Source organism: Ranitomeya imitator, chromosome 5 (genome assembly GCF_032444005.1).
Source record: "Ranitomeya imitator isolate aRanImi1 chromosome 5, aRanImi1.pri, whole genome shotgun sequence".
NCBI classification, from domain to species: Eukaryota; Metazoa; Chordata; class Amphibia; order Anura; family Dendrobatidae; genus Ranitomeya; species Ranitomeya imitator.
Genome location: NC_091286.1, coordinates 511,722,049 through 511,742,133, shown reverse-complemented (window position 1 = coordinate 511,742,133; position 20,085 = coordinate 511,722,049). Strand labels below are relative to the sequence as shown.

Sequence of the window (20,085 nt, the reverse complement as noted above, 5' to 3'; positions counted from 1 at the left end):
GAGACCATCAAAGCAGGAAAGCTACAAGAGCTCTTAACAGGGCAGATTAACCCCTGCCCTTCAAGCAGAAACCTGCACTGTTTACTATGATGGTGAAATGCTTCTAATTAGTGAAGGAGTAGGTGAAATCAAACACCGTGGTCTTCTAGCCTTGCTCTGTTGCGGTACATATACCAATGTAAATCACCTAAACATCTGCCAAAAAGACATTGTTTTGCACATTATATTTAGTCTAAGAGTAATGGTTTAAGGCACTATGCACATTAGACTAAAGTTGACTAAACTCAGGATCTTCCAACAGTTTAATGTTTATGACGGCCTCCTGACTCTCTCTCTCTACAAAAGATATTAGGAAAAGAAGCGTCTGACACATTGGATTTTTAATGGCTGATCCTTTTGTTCTCCGGGAGATTAGCCGCCAGAGGAGTCTAGCAGGGGCTCTCTGATAAAGAACACAAAAGTTCTTGGTCAAGTGTTCCTGTTTGGGGGACAAGAGAAATAGATGTTTGCCAAATGATCTTTTGGCCTACAGCAACCTGATGTGTATGGGGGAAGAGGAAGGCGGTGGTGGGGCTTTAGGGTCTATTTAAATCTTGTATCATGTGTTATTTGTGGTACAAGTTAAGAACGATCAATGATGCGTACCTCCAACCTTTGATGTATGTCACTAGGTAGGCATACAGTGGCATATGCCAGCCATTGACTGCGTGGTATACTTTTCTTCTATCTACTTCTGTATGGGAAATTACAATACTGTAGAGTATTCCTGGTTTTACAGTGTAAAAAAAGTATACCACTATATATCTGCCCACCAAAATTCCACACTTTTGGCATAAGATGAGCACAAAAAAAGCCACCTTCATAATGGAAACACCTTTTAATAATATTGACCTGTCCGTATACTATAAAGCAGGAGAACACAGGAAAATAGAAACATAAGCCGAGAATTATTTCCCACTCTGGTATCATCAGATCACTGCACTAGATCTGTCTTACTGGTTCTATAATCCCAGTTAGCAGTGAATAAAGGCCTTTGTGTATGCCAACAAAAGAGGGTCTCTTGGCAATTACTGCGCCATACGTTTTCTGTAATGTTCTGCTCCCTTCGCTCCCCGTGCAGCTGCTGACACTTATTGAGAGTTGTTGAGCAATTTCTTAACATCAATTTGCTACTGTAGCATTTAGTTTCACAACGTTGTACTTATTCTTACTCTATGTTCAGAAGTCAATGGCTTTTTGCAATGTTTTCTACAAATGGCTGATTGTTGGCTGCAAATGTTTTCCATTCACTGTTAACCTGTTTTGTCTACAGATACCCATAATATCGGCAGATCATCTGAGTAGTCACAAGTATGTTACACAGCTCTAGAGGTCGTGTCTTGAAGCCGTAAGTTCCCCTGTTATTCCATTTTCACATTGTGCTTAGGCTGTGTGCACACAATGTCTTGTCAAGGCGGATTCTGCTTAGATTTCACCTGAAAAAAGCGCTGGTATACTATCGTAAAATATGGACATAATGCTCATTAATGTAAAAATAACATTACTCTGTAAATGTTCAGTCTTTTATTATTTATTTGAACCGCTTCAGGGTTCGAAAACTGTGAAGAAGTTAAATGAAGTAATATATTCATTTTTCGGGTTGCTTTTTATTGTTGAATGTACAGGTATGGAAGCCGGCAAAAAACGATGGCAAAACCACCAGCCAGTCTGCCTCCGAAAAAACACTGCCAGCTTTTTCCTAAAGTAGCTTCACCTAGGAAAACTTTGGCCACTCTGCCTTCAGAATTAAGATGTTGTGTGCACTTACACACATGGTCAAAATAATTGGTACCCCTCGTTTAATGACAGGAAAACCCACAATGATCACAGAAATAACTTGAATCTGACAAAAGTAATAATCAATAAAAGATGTATGAAAATGAACAAAATGAAAGTCAGACATTGCTTTTCAACCATGCTTCCACAGAATAAAAAAAAAAAAAAAACTCATGAAATAGGCCTGGACAGAAATGTTGATGTCTTAATATTTTGTTACACAGCCTTTTGAGACAATCACTGCAATCAAATGATTCCTGTAACTGTCAATGAGACTTCTGCACCTCTTGACACATATTTTGGCCCTCTCCTCAAGAGCAAACTGCTCCAGCTGTCTCGTGTTTGAAGGTTGCCTTTTCCAGACGGCATGTTTCAGCTCTTTCCAAAGATGCTCAATAGGATTTAGGTCACGTGTGTTTTGGATTATTATCCTGTTGCAAGACCTATGACTGAGACCAAGCTTTCTGACACTGGGCAGCACATTTCTATCTAGAATCCCTTGATAGTCTTGAGATTTCAATATACCCTGCACAGATTCTAGACACCCTGAGCCAGATGCATCAAAGCCCATGTTCCACAGTGAGGACAGTGTTCTTTTCTTGATATGCTTCATTTTTCCATTTGTGAACATAGAGCTGATATGCCGTGCCAAAAAGTTCTATTTTTGTCTCATCTGTCCATAGGACATTCTCCCAGAAGCTTTGTGGCTTGTCAACATGTAGTTTGGCAAATTCCAGTCTGCCTTTTTTATGATTTTATTTCAACAATGTTGTCCTCCTTGGTTGTCTTCCATGAAGTCCACTTTGGCTCAAACAACGATGGATGGTGCAATCTGACACTGATGTTCCTTGCGCTTGAAGTTCACCTTTTATCTGTTTAGAAGTTTTTCTGGGGTCTTTAGTTACCATTCGTATTATCCATCTATTTGATTTGTCATCAATTTTCCTCCTGCGGCCACGTCCAGGGAGGTTGGCTACAGTGCGATGGTGAATAATGTGTGCAACTGTAGTCACAGGAACATCAAGCTGCTTGGAGATGATCTTATAACTTTTACCTTTAGCATGTTTATCTATGATTTTCTTTCTAATCTCCTGAGACAACTCTTTCCTTCGCTTCCTCTGGTCCATGTTGAGTGTGATACACACCATATCACCAAACAGCACAGTGAGTATCTGTAGCCCTATATACAGGCCCACTCACTGATTCCAAGATTGTAGACACCTGTGATGCTAGTTAGTGGACACACTATGATTTAACATGTCCCTTTTGTCATCATTTCTGTCCAGGCCTATTTCATGAGTTTTATTTTTCTTTAAATTATGTGGAAGCATGGTTGAAAAGTAATGTCTGACTTTCATTTGTTCATTTTCATAAATTTTTTATTTATTATTACTTTTGTCAGATTCAAGTTATTTCTGTGACCATTGTGGGTTTTTCTGTCATTAAACGAGGGGTACCAACAATTTTGACTACGTGTGTATGTATATATTTATGTGGTGAAAGATTCAGCAAAACTACGGTAGTTATTTATTCATTGTAATCTCTGCTTTTTCTGGGCTTAAGAGTCCAGTGGGTGGTCTTAATCAGTAATTTACAGGTTTAAGTATAAGTGTGTATACAAAGACAGTTATTTATATACAAAGAAAGATAAGATGGTGGGCACTGCTATCGTAATATGCAGATACAGTAGTTATCAATAGAGATAAGCGAACTCCTGGATATTTGGGTTTGGTGGATTTGGCGAACAGTTAAAAAAAACAGAACACAAACCAGGACCCCACTTACTTGAATAGGGGGACCAGAACATCTAGTGCTTGCCACTCTGTCATGTGCGTGACAGCGCGACAAGCACTTCCTCTGATCGACAGTAAAATCATTAAAGAGCCACAGTTCCTATGCTGTCAAATGACAGCGTGAGCCTGCGCTGTGACGGTTTTCAATCTGGATGGTGCCAAGTTGCAACCATTTTTCAACATGGACGGTGCCAAGATTCAATGTCCAGGTTGAGAACCACTGGGGAATGAGCTGCTAAGAGCTCAGTGCGCTGACCGAAGGTAATGATCTTACCGCGATCAGAACCGCCAGTAACATCACAGCCTTAGTGGAAACTCGATTACTGTATATACTCGAGTATAAGCCGACCCGAGTATAAGCCGACCCCCCTAATTTTGCCACAAAAAACTGGGAAAACCTATTGACTCGAGTATAAGCCTAGGGTAGGAAATGCAGCAGCTACCGGTGAATTTCAAAAATAAAAATAGATGCTCCATACCGTTCATTATTGCCCCATAAAATGCTCCATATAAAGCTGTGCCACATATAATGCTGCATACTGTTCATTATTGCCCCATAAGATGCTCCATATAAAGCTGTGCCACATATAATGCTCCATATCGTTCATTATTGCCCCATAGATGTTCCATATAAAGCTGTGCCATATAGAATGCTCTGCACCGTTCATTATGGCCCCATAGATGCTCCATATAAAGCTGTGCCATATATAATGCTCTGCACCATTCATTATGGCCCCATAGATGCTCCATATAAAGCTGTGCCACATATAATGCTCTGCACCGTTCATTATGGCCCCATAGATGCTCCATATAAAGTTGTGCCATATATAATGCTCTGCACCGTTCATTATGGCCCCATAGATGCTCCATATAAAGCTGTGCCATATAGAATGCTCTGCACCGTTCATTATGGCCCCATAGATGCTCCATAGAAAGCTGTGCACCATTCATTATGGCCCCATAGATGCTCCATATAAAGCCGTGCCATATATAATGCTCTGCACCGTTCATTATGGCCCCATAGATGCTCCATATAAAGCTGTGCCATATAGAATGCTCTGCACCGTTCATTATGGCCCCATAGATGCTCCATATAAAGCTGTGCCATATATAATGCTCTGCACCGTTCATTATGGTCCCATAGATGCTCCATAGAAATCTGTGCCATATATAATGCTCTGCACCGTTCATTATGGCCCCATAGATGCTCCATATATAATGCTGCTGCTGCAATAAAAAAAAAAAAATCACATACTCACCTCTCTTCACTTAGGACGCCGGCGCTTTCAATATTTACCTGCTCCTCGTGCAGCTCCATCTCCAGCACTGACGCTCAGCAGAGGGCGCGCACTGACTACGTCACCGTGCCCTCTGACCTGAGCGTCACTGCCAGAGGACGCTGGAGATGGAGCTGCACCGAAACGAGGAGCAGGTAAATATCGCGCAGCGCTCCCCTCCCCGTATACTTACCTGCTCCCGGCGCGGTCCCTGGACGTCCCTGCTTCTTCCACCGCTGTATCTTCTTCCTGTATTGAGCTGTCACAGTTACCGATCATTACAGTAATCATTACCTCTATGGGAGGTGGAGCCGCATATTCATGACTGTAATGAGCGGTACCATGTGACCGCTCAATACAGGAAGAATCTGCAGCGCTGGAAGAAGCAGAGACGTCCAGGGACCGCGCCGGGAGTAGGTAAGTATAACTAGATAGCCCCCGCTCCCCCTCCCCTGCCGACCCCCGGGTATGACTCGATTATAAGCTGAGAGGGGGACTTTCAGCCCCAAAAAATGGGCTGAAAATCTCGGCTTATACTTGAGTATATACGGTATTTACCGAATTTTGTGGAAAATGCTCGGGAATCCGAACACACATCCGAATGTGCAACGTTTGTGCCGGCTTTGAGATTGGCGAACGTTTTCCGAACAAGTTCGCTCATCTCTAGTCATCAATGGCTAAATGCATGTAATCTGTGCATAACAAGAATATCATTACGATGACCAGGGCCAGACTCCGCAGTTAGTACAATAAAATGATAATAATTTCACTGATTCCAATAACTTCAACTATTTCTCTATTTTTGTTTTTAGGTTGTGCTATGGAGACAAGGAACTTGAAGAAAGTACAGGCCAAGGCCATTAGCCATAGTATGCATACAGTACAAGCAAGAAACACAGCAGTGCCCACAGTGACACTTTCATCTTGCATGCTGAACAATGCCAAGATCAATATGGATCCCATTATACATATTACAGTATATGATTTATACATTTATTTTCTTGATATTTGTGCTATAGTGAAATTTCTATTCAGACATGATACAACATATCCTGATTTTTCTCACTGTGGTTTGCACACATACATCTCATGACGGAGGATAGTAATTTTTTACCAAAGGGAATGAACACATTTTCTGCCTCCTGCCCTGCACCTATATATCCTAGACAAGGCAGAGTATAGTGTTATCTCCCTCCTGGCGCTAACCATTGGGGGGCATAGACCTCGCCACCCTTCTCCAGCTACGTCCCTGTCTTGGTACTATCCTCTGTTACATCCGGTGTATGTTTGTCTTCCGATTGAAAGCTCAGACTGTGTTGTACAACATGTTGGTACGTCTTTAGACTAAGATTTTATTTTGTAATTTTTTTTTTCTTTCAAGGTTTACAAATAACAAAAGGTGCACCTTGTCTTTTAGATTGCCATTGTAGCTGGGGGATGCATGCAAACTAGTATTAGAAGGAAGATATTTTCCTGTCCTAGATTGTAAGAGGTGGTAAAAGGTCTGACACAGATGAATGTGCCAAGAAAACCACAACTGTGTATGTATTTACATCACATTAAGGCTTTAAGTATGAAATTATTGTCTGTGCCCATGAAGTGCCATTGACTGCTCATCGTTGTAGAGTATTATTTCAACAGTGTTATTTTTTGTGTGCAGAAAAACCACATTTTCTATGTTACAATGGGACAGTCACAGGCACTGTTAGGTATTCAAAGCCAAAGTTCTCACAGAAATGAGTTTACCAGAACTGAACGTGTAACATTGACATCATAGAAATGCCATCTTCTTATGTGGTTTTAACCAGGTGTGCCAGGGAAAACAGGAGATGCCATGGTGGGCGGATGACATGTGCTATGCACGGTAATTTCCAAAGGTATGTTGTCTTCAAAATGCAGATGATGGCAACTTCGTAAAAAAAAAAAAACCACAGAGCAGAATTTAGATATCCTAATTATTTATATTACATTGTGCTTCATGATAACGGGGTCTCATATTACTAAGCCAAAATGGGGTCTAAGGGGTAACGTTTCTCCTTGTGTAGAGTGACATACCAGCTCTGGCTTGTCAAGGTAAGGAGGCTTATTCGCCGTGCAATGCTCCTCTGGGAAATTTAATATGCAAATTGCCTCTTCAGAGAAAAAGAGGACTTGACCTCTATAGCGCCACCTGTTGGAAGTCACAATCAACCCTTTAACGAGTCGTGCAATATGACTTAGGATAAGAGCCAAATCAGTATCTCAATTTGCAGACACATGTAATTTAAAGGGAACAAGTCAGCATGTTTTTACATATTTATTTATTATGCTTTGTTTATAAAGCACCATCATATTCCGCAGCGCTTTACACAAATTATCATTGCTCTGCCCATTGCGACTCACAAACTAAATTCCCTATCAGGATGTCTTTGAAATGTGGGAGGAAGCCAGAGAACCCGGAGGAAACCCCCACAAATCCTTGCAGATGTTGTGGGATTTAAACTCAGGACCCCAGCACTGCAATGCTACAGTGCTAACCACTGAGCCACCGTGCTGTCCATAACTACATATATGTATATATAATCTGTATACACATATAGAATTAGTCGCATGGCTGCATATTTGCTCGGAGAGACTTGGGCTAGTGGTCCTGACAAATCTATTGTAAAAGCCAAATGCAAATGAGGCAGGATATGTGTTGGGTGAGTGACTGTGCACTTGCTCTATTTACTGCATGTGCATTGATACACCCCTACTACACTTCTAGTCTACTTTGCATATGGGTGCTCCACTAGATTTGTCATGACTGACACACTGGATCTAGGGACTGGCGCTTACTGTATGTAGCCATGCCACTGTTTTCCTTTCTGCTCACAAGTTCCCTTTAAAAATATTATAAGTGGGTTTTAATGGAATGTGCCATTGATAGCCTGTTATTAGGATATACATGAAAGTGTGATCTGCAAGAGTTCAGCCTCTGTAAGAAAGGTCAGACCTCTCAATCACTTGCTGACCCCCAAATCCTTATAGTAAGAATATATATATATATATATATATACATATACACATATATATATATATATATATATATATATATATATATATATATATATATATATATACTGTATTTTCTGGCGTATAAGACTACTTTTTAACCCTTGAAAATCTTCTCAAAAGTCGGGTATCGTCTTATACACCAGGTGTCGTCTTATAGGGCAGGTGCGGAGTAATCTGCGGTCGCAGCATATTGTGGGGGGAGCGATCCCAATGACAAGGAGAGGGGGCGCCTCACCGGGATGGTGTAAGTGAAGCAGAGGCAGAGAAGGAGATAATAAGATACAAGGGTGAGCCAGATTAGTGATAGAGGAGTGTTTTTCTAGGCACAGCACCGCTCTCTCTCTTTTTTGCATACCCCTGGCATCCCAGACGCTGACAGTTTGCTTCACTTACACCTACCTGGTGAGGCGCTCCCTCACCTCGTCATCGGGACCACTCCCCCCCACTATATACTTCGACCGCAGATTGCTCCGCACCCACCCGGCATATAAGACAACCCCCGACTTTTGAGAAGATTTTATATTTTAACTGGAATAGTTGGGGGTCGTCTTATACGCCCAGTCGTCTTATACGCCGGAAAATACGGTATATATACATACTTTGGATCCCCAAAGATGAATGTGAAATGTACTAAATAAATATGACTATTAACATCTTCTATTAATGTTTTATTTAGTCACAATTCCTATACCTGATCGTCACCATTTGCACTCTTTATTGCCTTGGGTTACATTTCACAGCAATGGCGAGGATCTATTCTGTACCAATAAATTACAGTCCCTTACAAAACATAAAATATGGCTTTCTAAAATGATTATTATAGTAGAAAGACATAGTGTGAATATATTGACTATAGGAACCTTTATTCTGATGCAGAATTGTAAAAGTACAAGGAGGTTATACAGGGATTTGTCCGAAATGATCCTGTCACGTAATGCACTTCCTATGTTATCTAATGCTGCTACTCCTATCTCCCCACAAATTAACACAAATTCATATTCATGCTGTATATATGTACCATAACGAAGTCTATACTATATTCATAGAAAAATACTAGTATTTTATGCCTTGTATGAATGTTACATACAGAGTGCACTAACCTAAAGTACGGAAACATTTTATGATTGTGAGTAAATATATAGAGTCATATATAATATATACGATAAAATATGTGTTTTATATATGTAATGTTATTGAAAAGACTGGTCACATAGTACATGTAGATTGTATGTGTACTTTCAATGATGAGTAGTGTTGAGCATTCCGATACCGCAAGTATCGGGTATCGGCCGATATTTGCGGTATCGGAATTCCGATACCGAGATCCGATATTTTTGTGATATCGGGTATCGGTATCGAATCAATAGGGATGTGTAAAATAAAGAATTAAAATAAAAAATATTGATATGCTCACCTCTCCGGCGGCCCCTGGACTTCACGCTGCTATCCGGGAGGCTTCTTTGTTTAAAAAGTGCGCCTTTCGGACCGGTGAATGACGTCCCGGCTTCTGATTGGTCGCGTGCCGCCCATGTGACCGGCACGCGGCCAATCAGAAGCCGCGACGTCATTCTCATTCACAAAACTGCTAATTCTAGGAATTGAGGACCTGCGAATGACGTCGCGGCCTCTGATTGGTCGCGTGACGGTCACATGGGCGGCACGCGACCAATCAGAAGCCGGGACGTCATTCACAGGTCCGAAAGGCGCGCTTTTTAAACAAAGAAGCCTCCCGGTTAGCAGTGTGAAGTCCAGGGGCCGCCGGAGAGGTGAGCATATCAATATTTTTTATTTTAATTCTTTATTTTACACATCCCTATGGATCCCAGGGCCTGAAGGAGAGTTTCCTCTCCTTCAGACCCTGGGAACCATGAGAATACCTTCCGATACTTGATGTCCCATTGACTTGTATTGGTATCGGATATCGGTATCGGCGATATCCGATATTTTTCGGGTATCGGCCGATACTATCCGATACCGATACTTTCAAGTATCGGACGGTATCGCTCAACACTAATGATGAGCTATTTCTGTGATGTCAGCTCTTACAGCCATTGTGTCCTAGCTGTATATCCGTGTGATGAACTAGTAGGAATTAATCTCCATGTAGGTTCAGTAAACTCATAGCTATGAATTTACCCATTATAAGAAAAAAATACCAAAAGCTACATTGTACAATTCCTTGAATTTTATACATTTTTTCATATTTAATCAGCAACATTTTTATTGTATTATGTGGATGAACTTGGTATTTTGCCCGTGGACACACATGCAATGCATCGGCTGGTCTTGACAAATAGGGTGAAGATATATCAATTAAGTTAATTCTGTACAATAGGGTAATAACATAATGAATGTTGTGGGAAAGGTGTCGTGATTCATGGCATTTTTTGGACACCTTTGTGTGGTATATATCCAGAGTGAGTAACCTGGGGGGGAGGGTTAGGACCGCATTATTTTATGTTGTAGATGCTACAGAGAGAATTTAACGACTTACCTTATAAAAACAAGGGTTAATGTCAGCACATTGTAAATCAGGGCAAGTGGCATGGCCCATTGGATTTGGGGTCCTATGGAAATCTTGTTAAACATGTTTAGTGACCACTGACGTTTGCTGCCAATGATCTCCTAATTCTAAGGGTACCGTCACACTATACGATTTACCAACGATCACGACCAGCGATACGACCTGGCCGTGATCGTTGGTAAGTCGTAGTGTGGTCGCTGGAGAGCTGTCACACAGACCGCTTTCCAGCGACCAACGATGCCGAGGTCCCCGGGTAACCAGGGTAAATATCGGGTTACTAAGCGCAGGACCGCGCTTAGTAACCCGATGTTTACCCTGGTTACCAGCGTAAAAAAAACCAAACAGTACATACTTACATTCCGGTGTCTGTCCCTTGCCGTCTGCTTCCCGCACTCACTGACTGCCGGCCGTAAAGTGAAAGCACAGCACAGCGATGATGTCACCGCTGTGCTCTGCTTTCACTTTACGGCCGGCAGTCAGTCAGTGCGGGAAGCAGACGGCAAGGGACAGACACCGGAATGTAAGTATGTACTGTTTGGTTTTTTTACGCTGGTAACCAGGGTATACATCGGGTTACTAAGCGCGGCCCTGCGCTTAGTAACCCGAAGTTTACCCTGGTTACAAGCGAACGCATTGCTAGATCGGTGTCACACACACCGATCTAGCGATGACAGCGGGAGATCCAGCGACGAAAGAATGTTCCAAACGATCTGCTACGACGTACGATTCTCAGCAGGATCCCTGATCGCTGCTGCGTGTCAGACACAGCGATATCGTATGGATATCGCTGGAACGTCACGAATCGTACCGTCGTAGCGACAAAAGTGCCACTGTGTGACGGTACCCTAAGTCTCGTGGAGCTGTGGTGTTCCGGATCTGAGCACTGTTTACATTTTGCCTGTGCTGGTACTGCAGAAAGCTAATTAGTTTGGGTGTCAGTTGTCAGAGCTTTACTGATTTTAAACATCTTATATTCTTCACCTATTTTAACCCCCTTCCCAACATATGATGTACCATTACATCACATTTCATTGCGCTATCTCAAGAACTGAGCTTGCATTTCCTGGCGGATAATGACTGTGCTACACAGCCACCATCTGCTTCTAAAAGCAGGGAGGAGAGCTGAACTCTGTCTACTGCTGTTAACCACTTAAATGCTGCTGTCATCAACTGATAGCAGCATTTAAAGGGCACTAACCAAAAGGCGCACAGTTAGACACACCCATCACACTTCCCTTCAGTGATGCAATTGAGTGTGGTGGTGTGCTGTTGTATTCCTATAGTAGCCGTGGTTTTGTTGAAGGCCCCAATACTTGACATGGCGGTGCTCCTATGAAGACCAACTAGTGGTTAGCATTCATAAGAGACCATGTTTTTACTATGGACAGCATTATCAGATATTCGCAGGTTCAAGTCCCCTAAGGGGGTTAAAAAATAAAGGAAAAAAATGTTAACAGAACATATTATAGAAATTCAAATCACCTCCCTTTTCCTTCACTAAAAATTAGGAAATAAATGAGAAAAAAAGCACATTGGGTATTACCGCGTCCATAAAAGTTTGGTCTATTAAAGTGTAAAATTCATTAACCCAATCAGTAAATTTGTAATGAAAAAAAAATTGAAACGCCACAATTGCATTTATTCGCTCTCTGCAGCTCTGCAAAAAATACAATAATAACATCGTATATACTCCAAAAAGGTATCAATAAAAATAGAAATTTCCCCTGCAAAAAACAAACTCCATTCTTTGTATTGTTGCTACATACAGTACTGTTTGCAAAATTACATTGGGTTCTATATAATTGTTGATATATAACCCTCAAAAACTTATCGGTACCATATTGCTCATCCATAGGGTAGTACGTGTTTTTGGGTACATGTCGTTGCTATATAAACCTCCAAAAACTTTGTTAAAAAATGTATTGTTATTATATTGCTCATCCATACCATATTACGTGTTCTTGGGTACACTTCGGTGGTATAGAACACTCCAAAAAAGTTTCCAAATTTTTTCCGGATTCAATTAGTCAAGCTGAACAAGCTCTCGGAAAAGGGGTGTCACGCCGTAAGCGGCGTTAAAGGGGCAGGAAGGCGTACTGGGACCCGCACCTGTCCCTACCACTTTAATGGGTCCCTGGCTTTCCCTTATCTCGGGGGTACCTATGATGGTTAGGAGGCCCGAGCCGCCAGCGTATCCCTGTCTCCTGTGCAGACCCTATAAGTAGCCCCCTCTCCCCCCCAGGGAGGAGGACTGCACCAGTGTATAAACACAACAATAAACAGGGTATACAGACAAGGTAACTAAAAGTCTCAAACTCACCAAATACTCACACAACCACAGAGGGTACACATAGAAGGGAAGAGAAGGAGAAAACTAGGAAGGAAAATGGGTTTAACATGCAACCAAAACCGCAGACACCAATCTCTGTAATAAACCTCCAAGCTCCAAATATCACTCTCCTTCAACCTCCAAGCCAGGCAGCAGAACTGATCACTGACACTAGCTGAAGTCAGGACTGGGTCTATATAGAGGAGGAGATTACAAAATCACCTTCAGCTGAGAGACCCAGCTCACAGCAACTTAGCAAATAAGGTTAACTCCTGCACTGCTGGCACAAAGCAGCCAGGTCAAAATACAGGAGAAGAGCTTCTGTTCACTGTGTGTGAACGAGGCCCAGAGCACTGCAGTTCTCTGAAACCTCTCTGTCGCGGTAGCCCTGTGACAAGGGGGATGAAAAAAACAAAAAGTGCAAAAATGTAAAATAGCTTGGTTGGGAAGTGATTAAGGATGGGTCATCGATATCATGACAGTGGTGTAAAAACCCTCTATGCTAATGGATCCACTAATGCAGAAGGGCATTTTGTACAGTATATGCAATGAAACCTGGACAGAGTTTGCTATGTATCAGTTCATTCAAATGGTAAAACATGTATTCAGATCATTTCTGTGAATCATTATTAAAGCAGCACACAAAACTACAATAAGGCTCATGCAGCATGTTGTGATCACAGGAGCCAAAGCAACGAAGGCTGCACTATATGGCAATGTATAGCATATCTATGGACAAAGAGTAAATATATGAAATAATGGATGGACTTGCAGTGATATGTATCCTCAGTACTTGGCTTCTTACCCGCCACCATAATTATTAAGCACTTGAGGATTGTATGATTTTTGATACACTTGAACATAACTATTTAAATTAATTATGTGCAACAAAACTTTAATAGTGTGGTCCACTGTTTACTGTTTGACTATATTTTTTCAATGGTCCCAATGTGTTGCATAAATTATAAAAGACTTACCTCTCAGATCAGCAACTCTCCCTGTGATCTCCCTCTGACCTCCTGAAAGCTGTATATGATCAGCGCTCTAGCCACACATAGTATTGTTTGTTAGGATTCTGGCAGGACACACAGGAAAAGGAAAGGAAAGCATACAATTATTACATTTATGCAGCACTATTAAAGGGAACCTGTCACCAGGTTTGGCCGATGTGAGGTTCAGCTACAGCCTTTCGGGGCTTCTATAATGCTGTATATCTACCCCCCAACCCGACCTGTAAGAGAAGAAAATTTATTATATTCACCTGGGGGGCAGTCCGGTCCTGTCCCGAGTGGTGTCTCTCTTCTCGGTCCGACGCCTCAAGTCTTCTTGAGATGCCACCCTTCTGCTTGCTTCATGTGGATGACGCGTCCCTGCATCAGCCACACAGTCTTCCCGGCATCGCGCTCCTGCGCAGGCGTACTTATTTGACCTGTTGAGGGCAGAGCAAAGTACTGCAGTGTGCAGGTGCCGGGAAAGGTCAGGACGGCATCGCAAGAAGATGGGAGGCACCGGACCAAGAAGAGCAACACCCCTCAGACTGGACAGCCACGCAGGTGAGTGTAATAAAAGTTATTTTTCAGTTCTTCCAGGTAGTGTTGGGGGCAGATATACAGCATTCAATGCTGTATATCAGCCCTGAAAAGGTGGTGGACGCATCCCATATTGGCCTAACCTGGTGACAGGTTCCCATTAACAAAGGGCTATCCAGTAATGGGCACCACCTTTAATATATCTGACTCAAGGATTGTGCGTCCTCTTTGGCCACTTGACCTTGCCAACTGCCATAATGCCCAAAAGGTGAGTCCATACCATTCCCTTTTCATGACCCAGCCTATGCATTGCACTGTGTTGCCTGACAGCATCATTTTTAACCTTGACCGTTTTTCTTACCAAATTATTTGATCTAATAAAGTATTTTATTACCCGTTCATCCATTTCATCCTATTACTGAGAACTTGCAGATGGGAAATGTTTGGGTGCAGGACCCAGCCTTTAGGAGTCACAGATGATGATGGTTGGGATACTTTAGGAGATACTTTTGTTATGGGACTGAAGAAGAGATTAATGATTGTACTGTGCATCTATAAAAGCCTTAGATTACATTACGGGTTATAGCCCAAACCGATGTAATTTCAGTTGTGTTAAGAAAGTTTAAGTGACTTTGCATTTTATGATTCTTACTTACATCATTGAATAGTACTTTTTTCTCTTGTTCTAATGTAATTTTTAATTTCTTACATTTATTAGAATGTTTTCATTTTTATTGCAAGTTAAATACTGTTAAGTTTGTAGGGTTTTTTTTTCGTTGACATAGGTTTTACTGAAAAATTTTTCAAAATACAAAAAAAAAAAAAAGAATAAAAAGTAGTTTTATTTTCTTCATACCATACTCAGTTCTGAATTTACATGTATTGTCATATAAGTATTTGTATTATTGTTAACGAAATGATTTCTATTTTGCTGACTTAATATTACAATGTAAGAATATCAGTCATTGTTAGTTTTCACTAAGAGAACAAAGATCTTTTTGTATGGATATCTTATATTATGTAATCACGAAAAGTAAGGTGTTACGTTGTTGCTACGGCAACAATCCTGGCAGACAATTAACTAATATTTTGATGCGTTATTTTGTTTGTAATTAGTTATGAGAAAATAGTTCCTAGATATTAGAGTAAAAATTTATTTTCTACTGTATCCATTTCAAATGTTAAGATATTGTTTTAATATTTTTGGAAATCCCTGAATATCAGGCCTTGTTATAAATAAGCTGCATAATCAATAAATCAAGGGAATTTTTTTTTTTTGTTGATAATCCAAATATTCAAAGTTTACGTAGCGAGTAAGAGTGTGCAAACTCTTGAAGGTTGATTATGCTGCAATTTTGCATGTCGGAACGGATAGGGAGAAGTTGACTTTTTGCACTTCTGTATATAGTCAAAATAAAGAGAGAAACATGTATTATAGTAAGATCTTATTTTGAATAAAAATGTCTATAATTACACAAAGTTTTGTTATGGCTTATAAAATGACAGGCTAAACAAAATTGCTTGCAAAGTGGCACAGAGTTAGCACTCCATACCCCCTAAAAAGGTTGCTTTGCTTTATGTGATCAGCTTGTACTTTGCCAGGATGTTTTAGCTAGGCAGATATACCATAATTCTGAGATCATATGACTAAAAATTACAGACCCACTGGTCCATATCTGCCTGAGCATCACACAAGCAGTGCAGATAGTTCAGCCATTCAAAGGTAGTCAAAGATTCAAGTAATCCATACATTACTCAAATAAAGAACTGCATGTTTAAGGTATCACAGACAATGAACTATATTAAGGATATATAACTATTCAATTCAATTTCTGACAGTTTTGTAGTTTATTATTCACAAGACAATTGAATACTGATTTTCACCAACCTTAAAGTGCACCAGTCACCTGTACATAGTGGAGGAGGCTATTTAGTGGGCTGAGTCAATCACATTTAGAATGGTTATTGGAGAGTCTTCAAACATGTTTAGTGACCACTTAGGGGTACTGCCGACGAGTTCCTAATCATCAAAAAATAGTCTGATGGAGCTGTGATGTACTGGCTTTTTTGCACACTTTACATTTGGCCCTGCCGGTACTGCAAAAAGCTAATTTGTTTGTTTAGTGACCACTGACGGGTACTGCCGATGATCTGCACCAAGTGATAAGTTGATGCTACTGATATCAAAATGGGCCATGGCCAGGAATCACTACATTCATTTTGGAGGAAAGACTGGCAATACTGATCCTGAAGTGTACAAGCTCGAGGAAAACACCGCAGTCCTGACTTCATGTAGGCAAAACACCTCGGCACCGAAATGATGATAGAGAACAAAAATATCTTTGTTTTGTATCATCATTTCAGTGTTGAGGTTTTTTCGTTAGTACATTCATTGTGAGACTGGTTGAGCATAAAGTAAACTCAATTCTAATCAGCTCCCCGTGGTGAAACATGCTGTACCCGGCGTCAATACGTCCCTGGGAGTGACGCTACTCCAGCTGTTCGGTGCCAGCACCTTTGGAGATCTCAGCGCCTTTTCCATTGCGAGCTCCTCGCCCTCCCACAGCGCCCTGCTCCTGCATCGCCAGATTCTTCAAGGCGCCCTATTCTCCCGGACTTTGCCGATTGTTGGCACCCCTGTGGGCCCACATTTACTCTTCGTGGCTTCCAGTAATCCAGTATCTATTTCTGATGAAGGTCTGTTAAGTAGACCGAAAACGTTTATAATTGTGGATGCACCAAATAAACGAATTGTTCACTTTCTATCACACAACAAGATCTCTTGAGTGCCAAGTATTTATTGCATTTTATATTAAAAGGCTTTGTCCTGATGCAAAAACACCCTTAAAACATTATTAGCTGCATTCTTAAAAGTATTAACTCAGTGCACAAAATAGAGGCCTCCACTGTGTTTCTGTGAAATGTACACTTTATATACATTAGCAGGCAAAACAAACAGCGCACATTCGCTGTAGCAATAGTGTGATTTTCTTTTGTAATTGCTTGAATTTGTTCTTTTAGCAGATGATTTGTATATAAGTACTTAATAAATTGCACTCACCAAACAGTATATTGTTGTAAACCAAAGCTAAAATTTATTATTGCTATTATTATTATTGTTAATAATATTATTGGACCATTTTTATTACCCAGGAGTCACACTGGCAAATACCTAAGTTGCACTTAAATTGAATTGTTAGACTCTTCATCTGCTAGAAGGACAGATGCGCTTGATTTTGCAGTTGTATAACCACAGATTTTCTTTTTTGCTTGTAGTTGCTGAAACCTATGTACTCTGTCTTCAGCTGCAGTTTTTTTATGCTTATTTTATTCTTATTGCTAATAGTTGATCATGTTGTATGAAAATAAAGTGAAATTGCCCTAATAAAACTTATCTTTATGGAGTTGGTTATCTGTGTCTTTTGTATTTCTTGAGCTGAAGGAGTGTTAGGTGTCGAGTTCCCACCGCTGCACAGGGGGAATCTCGAACCATGTCCACTGCGGTCTCCCATTCTTCTCCAGATGCAGTGGAACTTGCTCAGCGGAGACGTCGATCCCAGCGTCTGGCTCAAGCTGATACTGTGCGATGGGTTACTGCTGCCTATCCAGGCTCTGCCTTTGTAGCCAGCACTGATCAGCAGTGAGCAGGCATTTCTGGGACTAAGTGCCGCTTTTCTCATACTGAGCATGCCCACGGGACGACCTCCCATTGGAGGTCGGGGGTCACATGTTCAGGTCCTGTTACGGCTCCTATTGGACCATCTGGAAGGTCCCGGTGTCCTACTGCTATAAAAGCTGTGCATGGCCGCTTATTGCTAACGTGTGTGTAGAATGTCTGTCGATGGATGGAAGCTCCTTAATCATTCTCATTCCTTGTGTTGATGACTGCTCGCAAATGGTGGAAGCTACCTAGCGCCCGACAGTGCTAACCTGCACACTCAACACACATTACAGCGTATCTTCGCAGTGCCTGCCAGTGCGACGCCGTTAACAATCAGTGCGCTTTCCTGAAAACCGGTCAGTGTAGGGTGGGAATTCCCGCTTGGACTCAGCATCTCACTCAATGCGTCCTCAGGCGTGGGCTCAAAAGCCACCGAGGGTCAGAGTGAGTCCAATCAGCAGTTTAGTGGGGGTGATTCAAAGGGATCCCATTAGCGTCTTTCAGCTGCACCCTGTGACTGCTAACAGGGCGCAGCGTATATTTGGCGACTCAGTGAAGCAACATAGTTCGATTCCATTCACACTGGGTGAGGTCTAAACCCACGTGTGAGCAAGCGTCCATCCACCATTACTCAGCAGCAGGTCATCTCTGCACGGTGGACCCCGGACTGCAAACGCACCTGATATTCTCTATTACTATTATTTGGTGCTTTCCGCCAGTCCTAACAAAGAGATTAATAAATAAATTAGATAGAGAGATGTGTGTATGTGTGTGTGTATTTGTAGCAACACCAAAATGATCCCAGAGATTTTGAGAATGTTTCTTCGTGACATGTTGAACTTCATGATGGCAGTGATTTTTGGTTGATATGATTTGCGTTTATTTCTGAAAATTGGAATAATACTTGGAAAATTTTGCAATTTTCAAACTTCGAATTTTTATGCTCTTAAACCATATAAATATACCACACAACAGTTAATAAATAACATTTCCCACATGTCAACTTTACATCTGCATAATATTTTTAACATAGTTTTTTGTTAAGGAAGTTAAAAGGGTTAAAAGTTAATTAACTATTTTTTTTCTCTCAAAATTTTAAAAACATTTTTTTAGGGACCACATCACATTTGAAATGACTTTGAGGGCCCTACTTAACAGACAATACCCGTTTAAAAACTTGACTCCTTAAGGCTCTCAAAACTAGAGATGAGCAAACTTGTTCTGAAGACGTTCCCCAATCTCAACTTCAGCAAGAATGTAGCACATTTGGATTAGTGTTCAGTTTCCCAAGCATAACAATAACAATGTGTGTACATACCGGCTGCTAATCAGGGCTTAGAAACCATCAGCAACGTCATGACACAAGATCTTCTGTGATTGGCTGCTGAAGTCACATGTCCCTGTCCATATAAAAAGCGGACATCTTGTTTTGCTGGCACAGCTTCGAGAGGCCCCATTTGCTAATGAAAATCGTTTGTGATTAAACTATGTTTCAATGAGACATCAAAAGTCCAGATTTCAACTTAGAAATCGACAGGCCTGATATTGGGGTGCAACCAGGAGGCCCAAATTGTAATCCAAATCGCATGTGATAAAACTAGTTCAGTGAGAACACAACACCAATAATGTATCCTATCGTGATTAGCCAAGCATAATATAAACACCTATAGAAAAAGGCACCACACAAAAATTAGCATATAAAAAGTCCTTTATTAATCACAACAAGACCACAGAGTGGTCATAAAATTGCCTAGACAGGCAAAGGTGAGACACAACAGACACAAAAAAAATGGTGGACAAAAAACCTGGAAATAACTATAAAGTACGTATGTACATTCAGTGTGATAAAATAATACACATATGGGGTATAAGTAAACTAAATCAAGCGGCAAGGCAAATAGGATGGCATATGGCAAAGGTAATTAGTAATCAGTGCTATAATTAATACTCAATATGTAGAGGAAAAAAGGGACGCATAATTTGGCATAGAAAGTAGTCCAAACATTGCACACAGACCCAGAGTGTACCAAGCTATTAATGACAAGGCTGAATGAGCCATATATATCGGTCTATGAGCAATATAAAGGACGCCATAGCCTTATAATAGTATAACCACTGAAG

General features: G+C 41.0%; 1 protein-coding gene across 14 annotated transcripts in view; it reads left to right on the top strand.

Moving 5' to 3' along the window:
- MBNL1 (muscleblind like splicing regulator 1) overlaps positions 1-6,800 on the top strand; it is a 231,664-nt gene extending 224,864 nt beyond the window's left edge. For 10 of the 14 annotated variants that reach the window (XM_069727472.1, XM_069727475.1, XM_069727482.1 and 7 more), the window contains 2 exons: positions 1,313-1,387; positions 5,698-6,800. In XM_069727472.1, the coding sequence (XP_069583573.1) occupies positions 1,313-1,369 (57 nt within the window). In that variant the 3' untranslated portion in view covers positions 1,370-1,387; positions 5,698-6,800. The remainder of the gene's footprint in view (positions 1-1,312; positions 1,388-5,697) is intronic. The other 4 variants (XM_069727484.1, XM_069727480.1, XM_069727477.1 and 1 more) reach the window with 1 other exon arrangement.
- Positions 6,801-20,085: the final 13,285 nt, after the last annotated feature.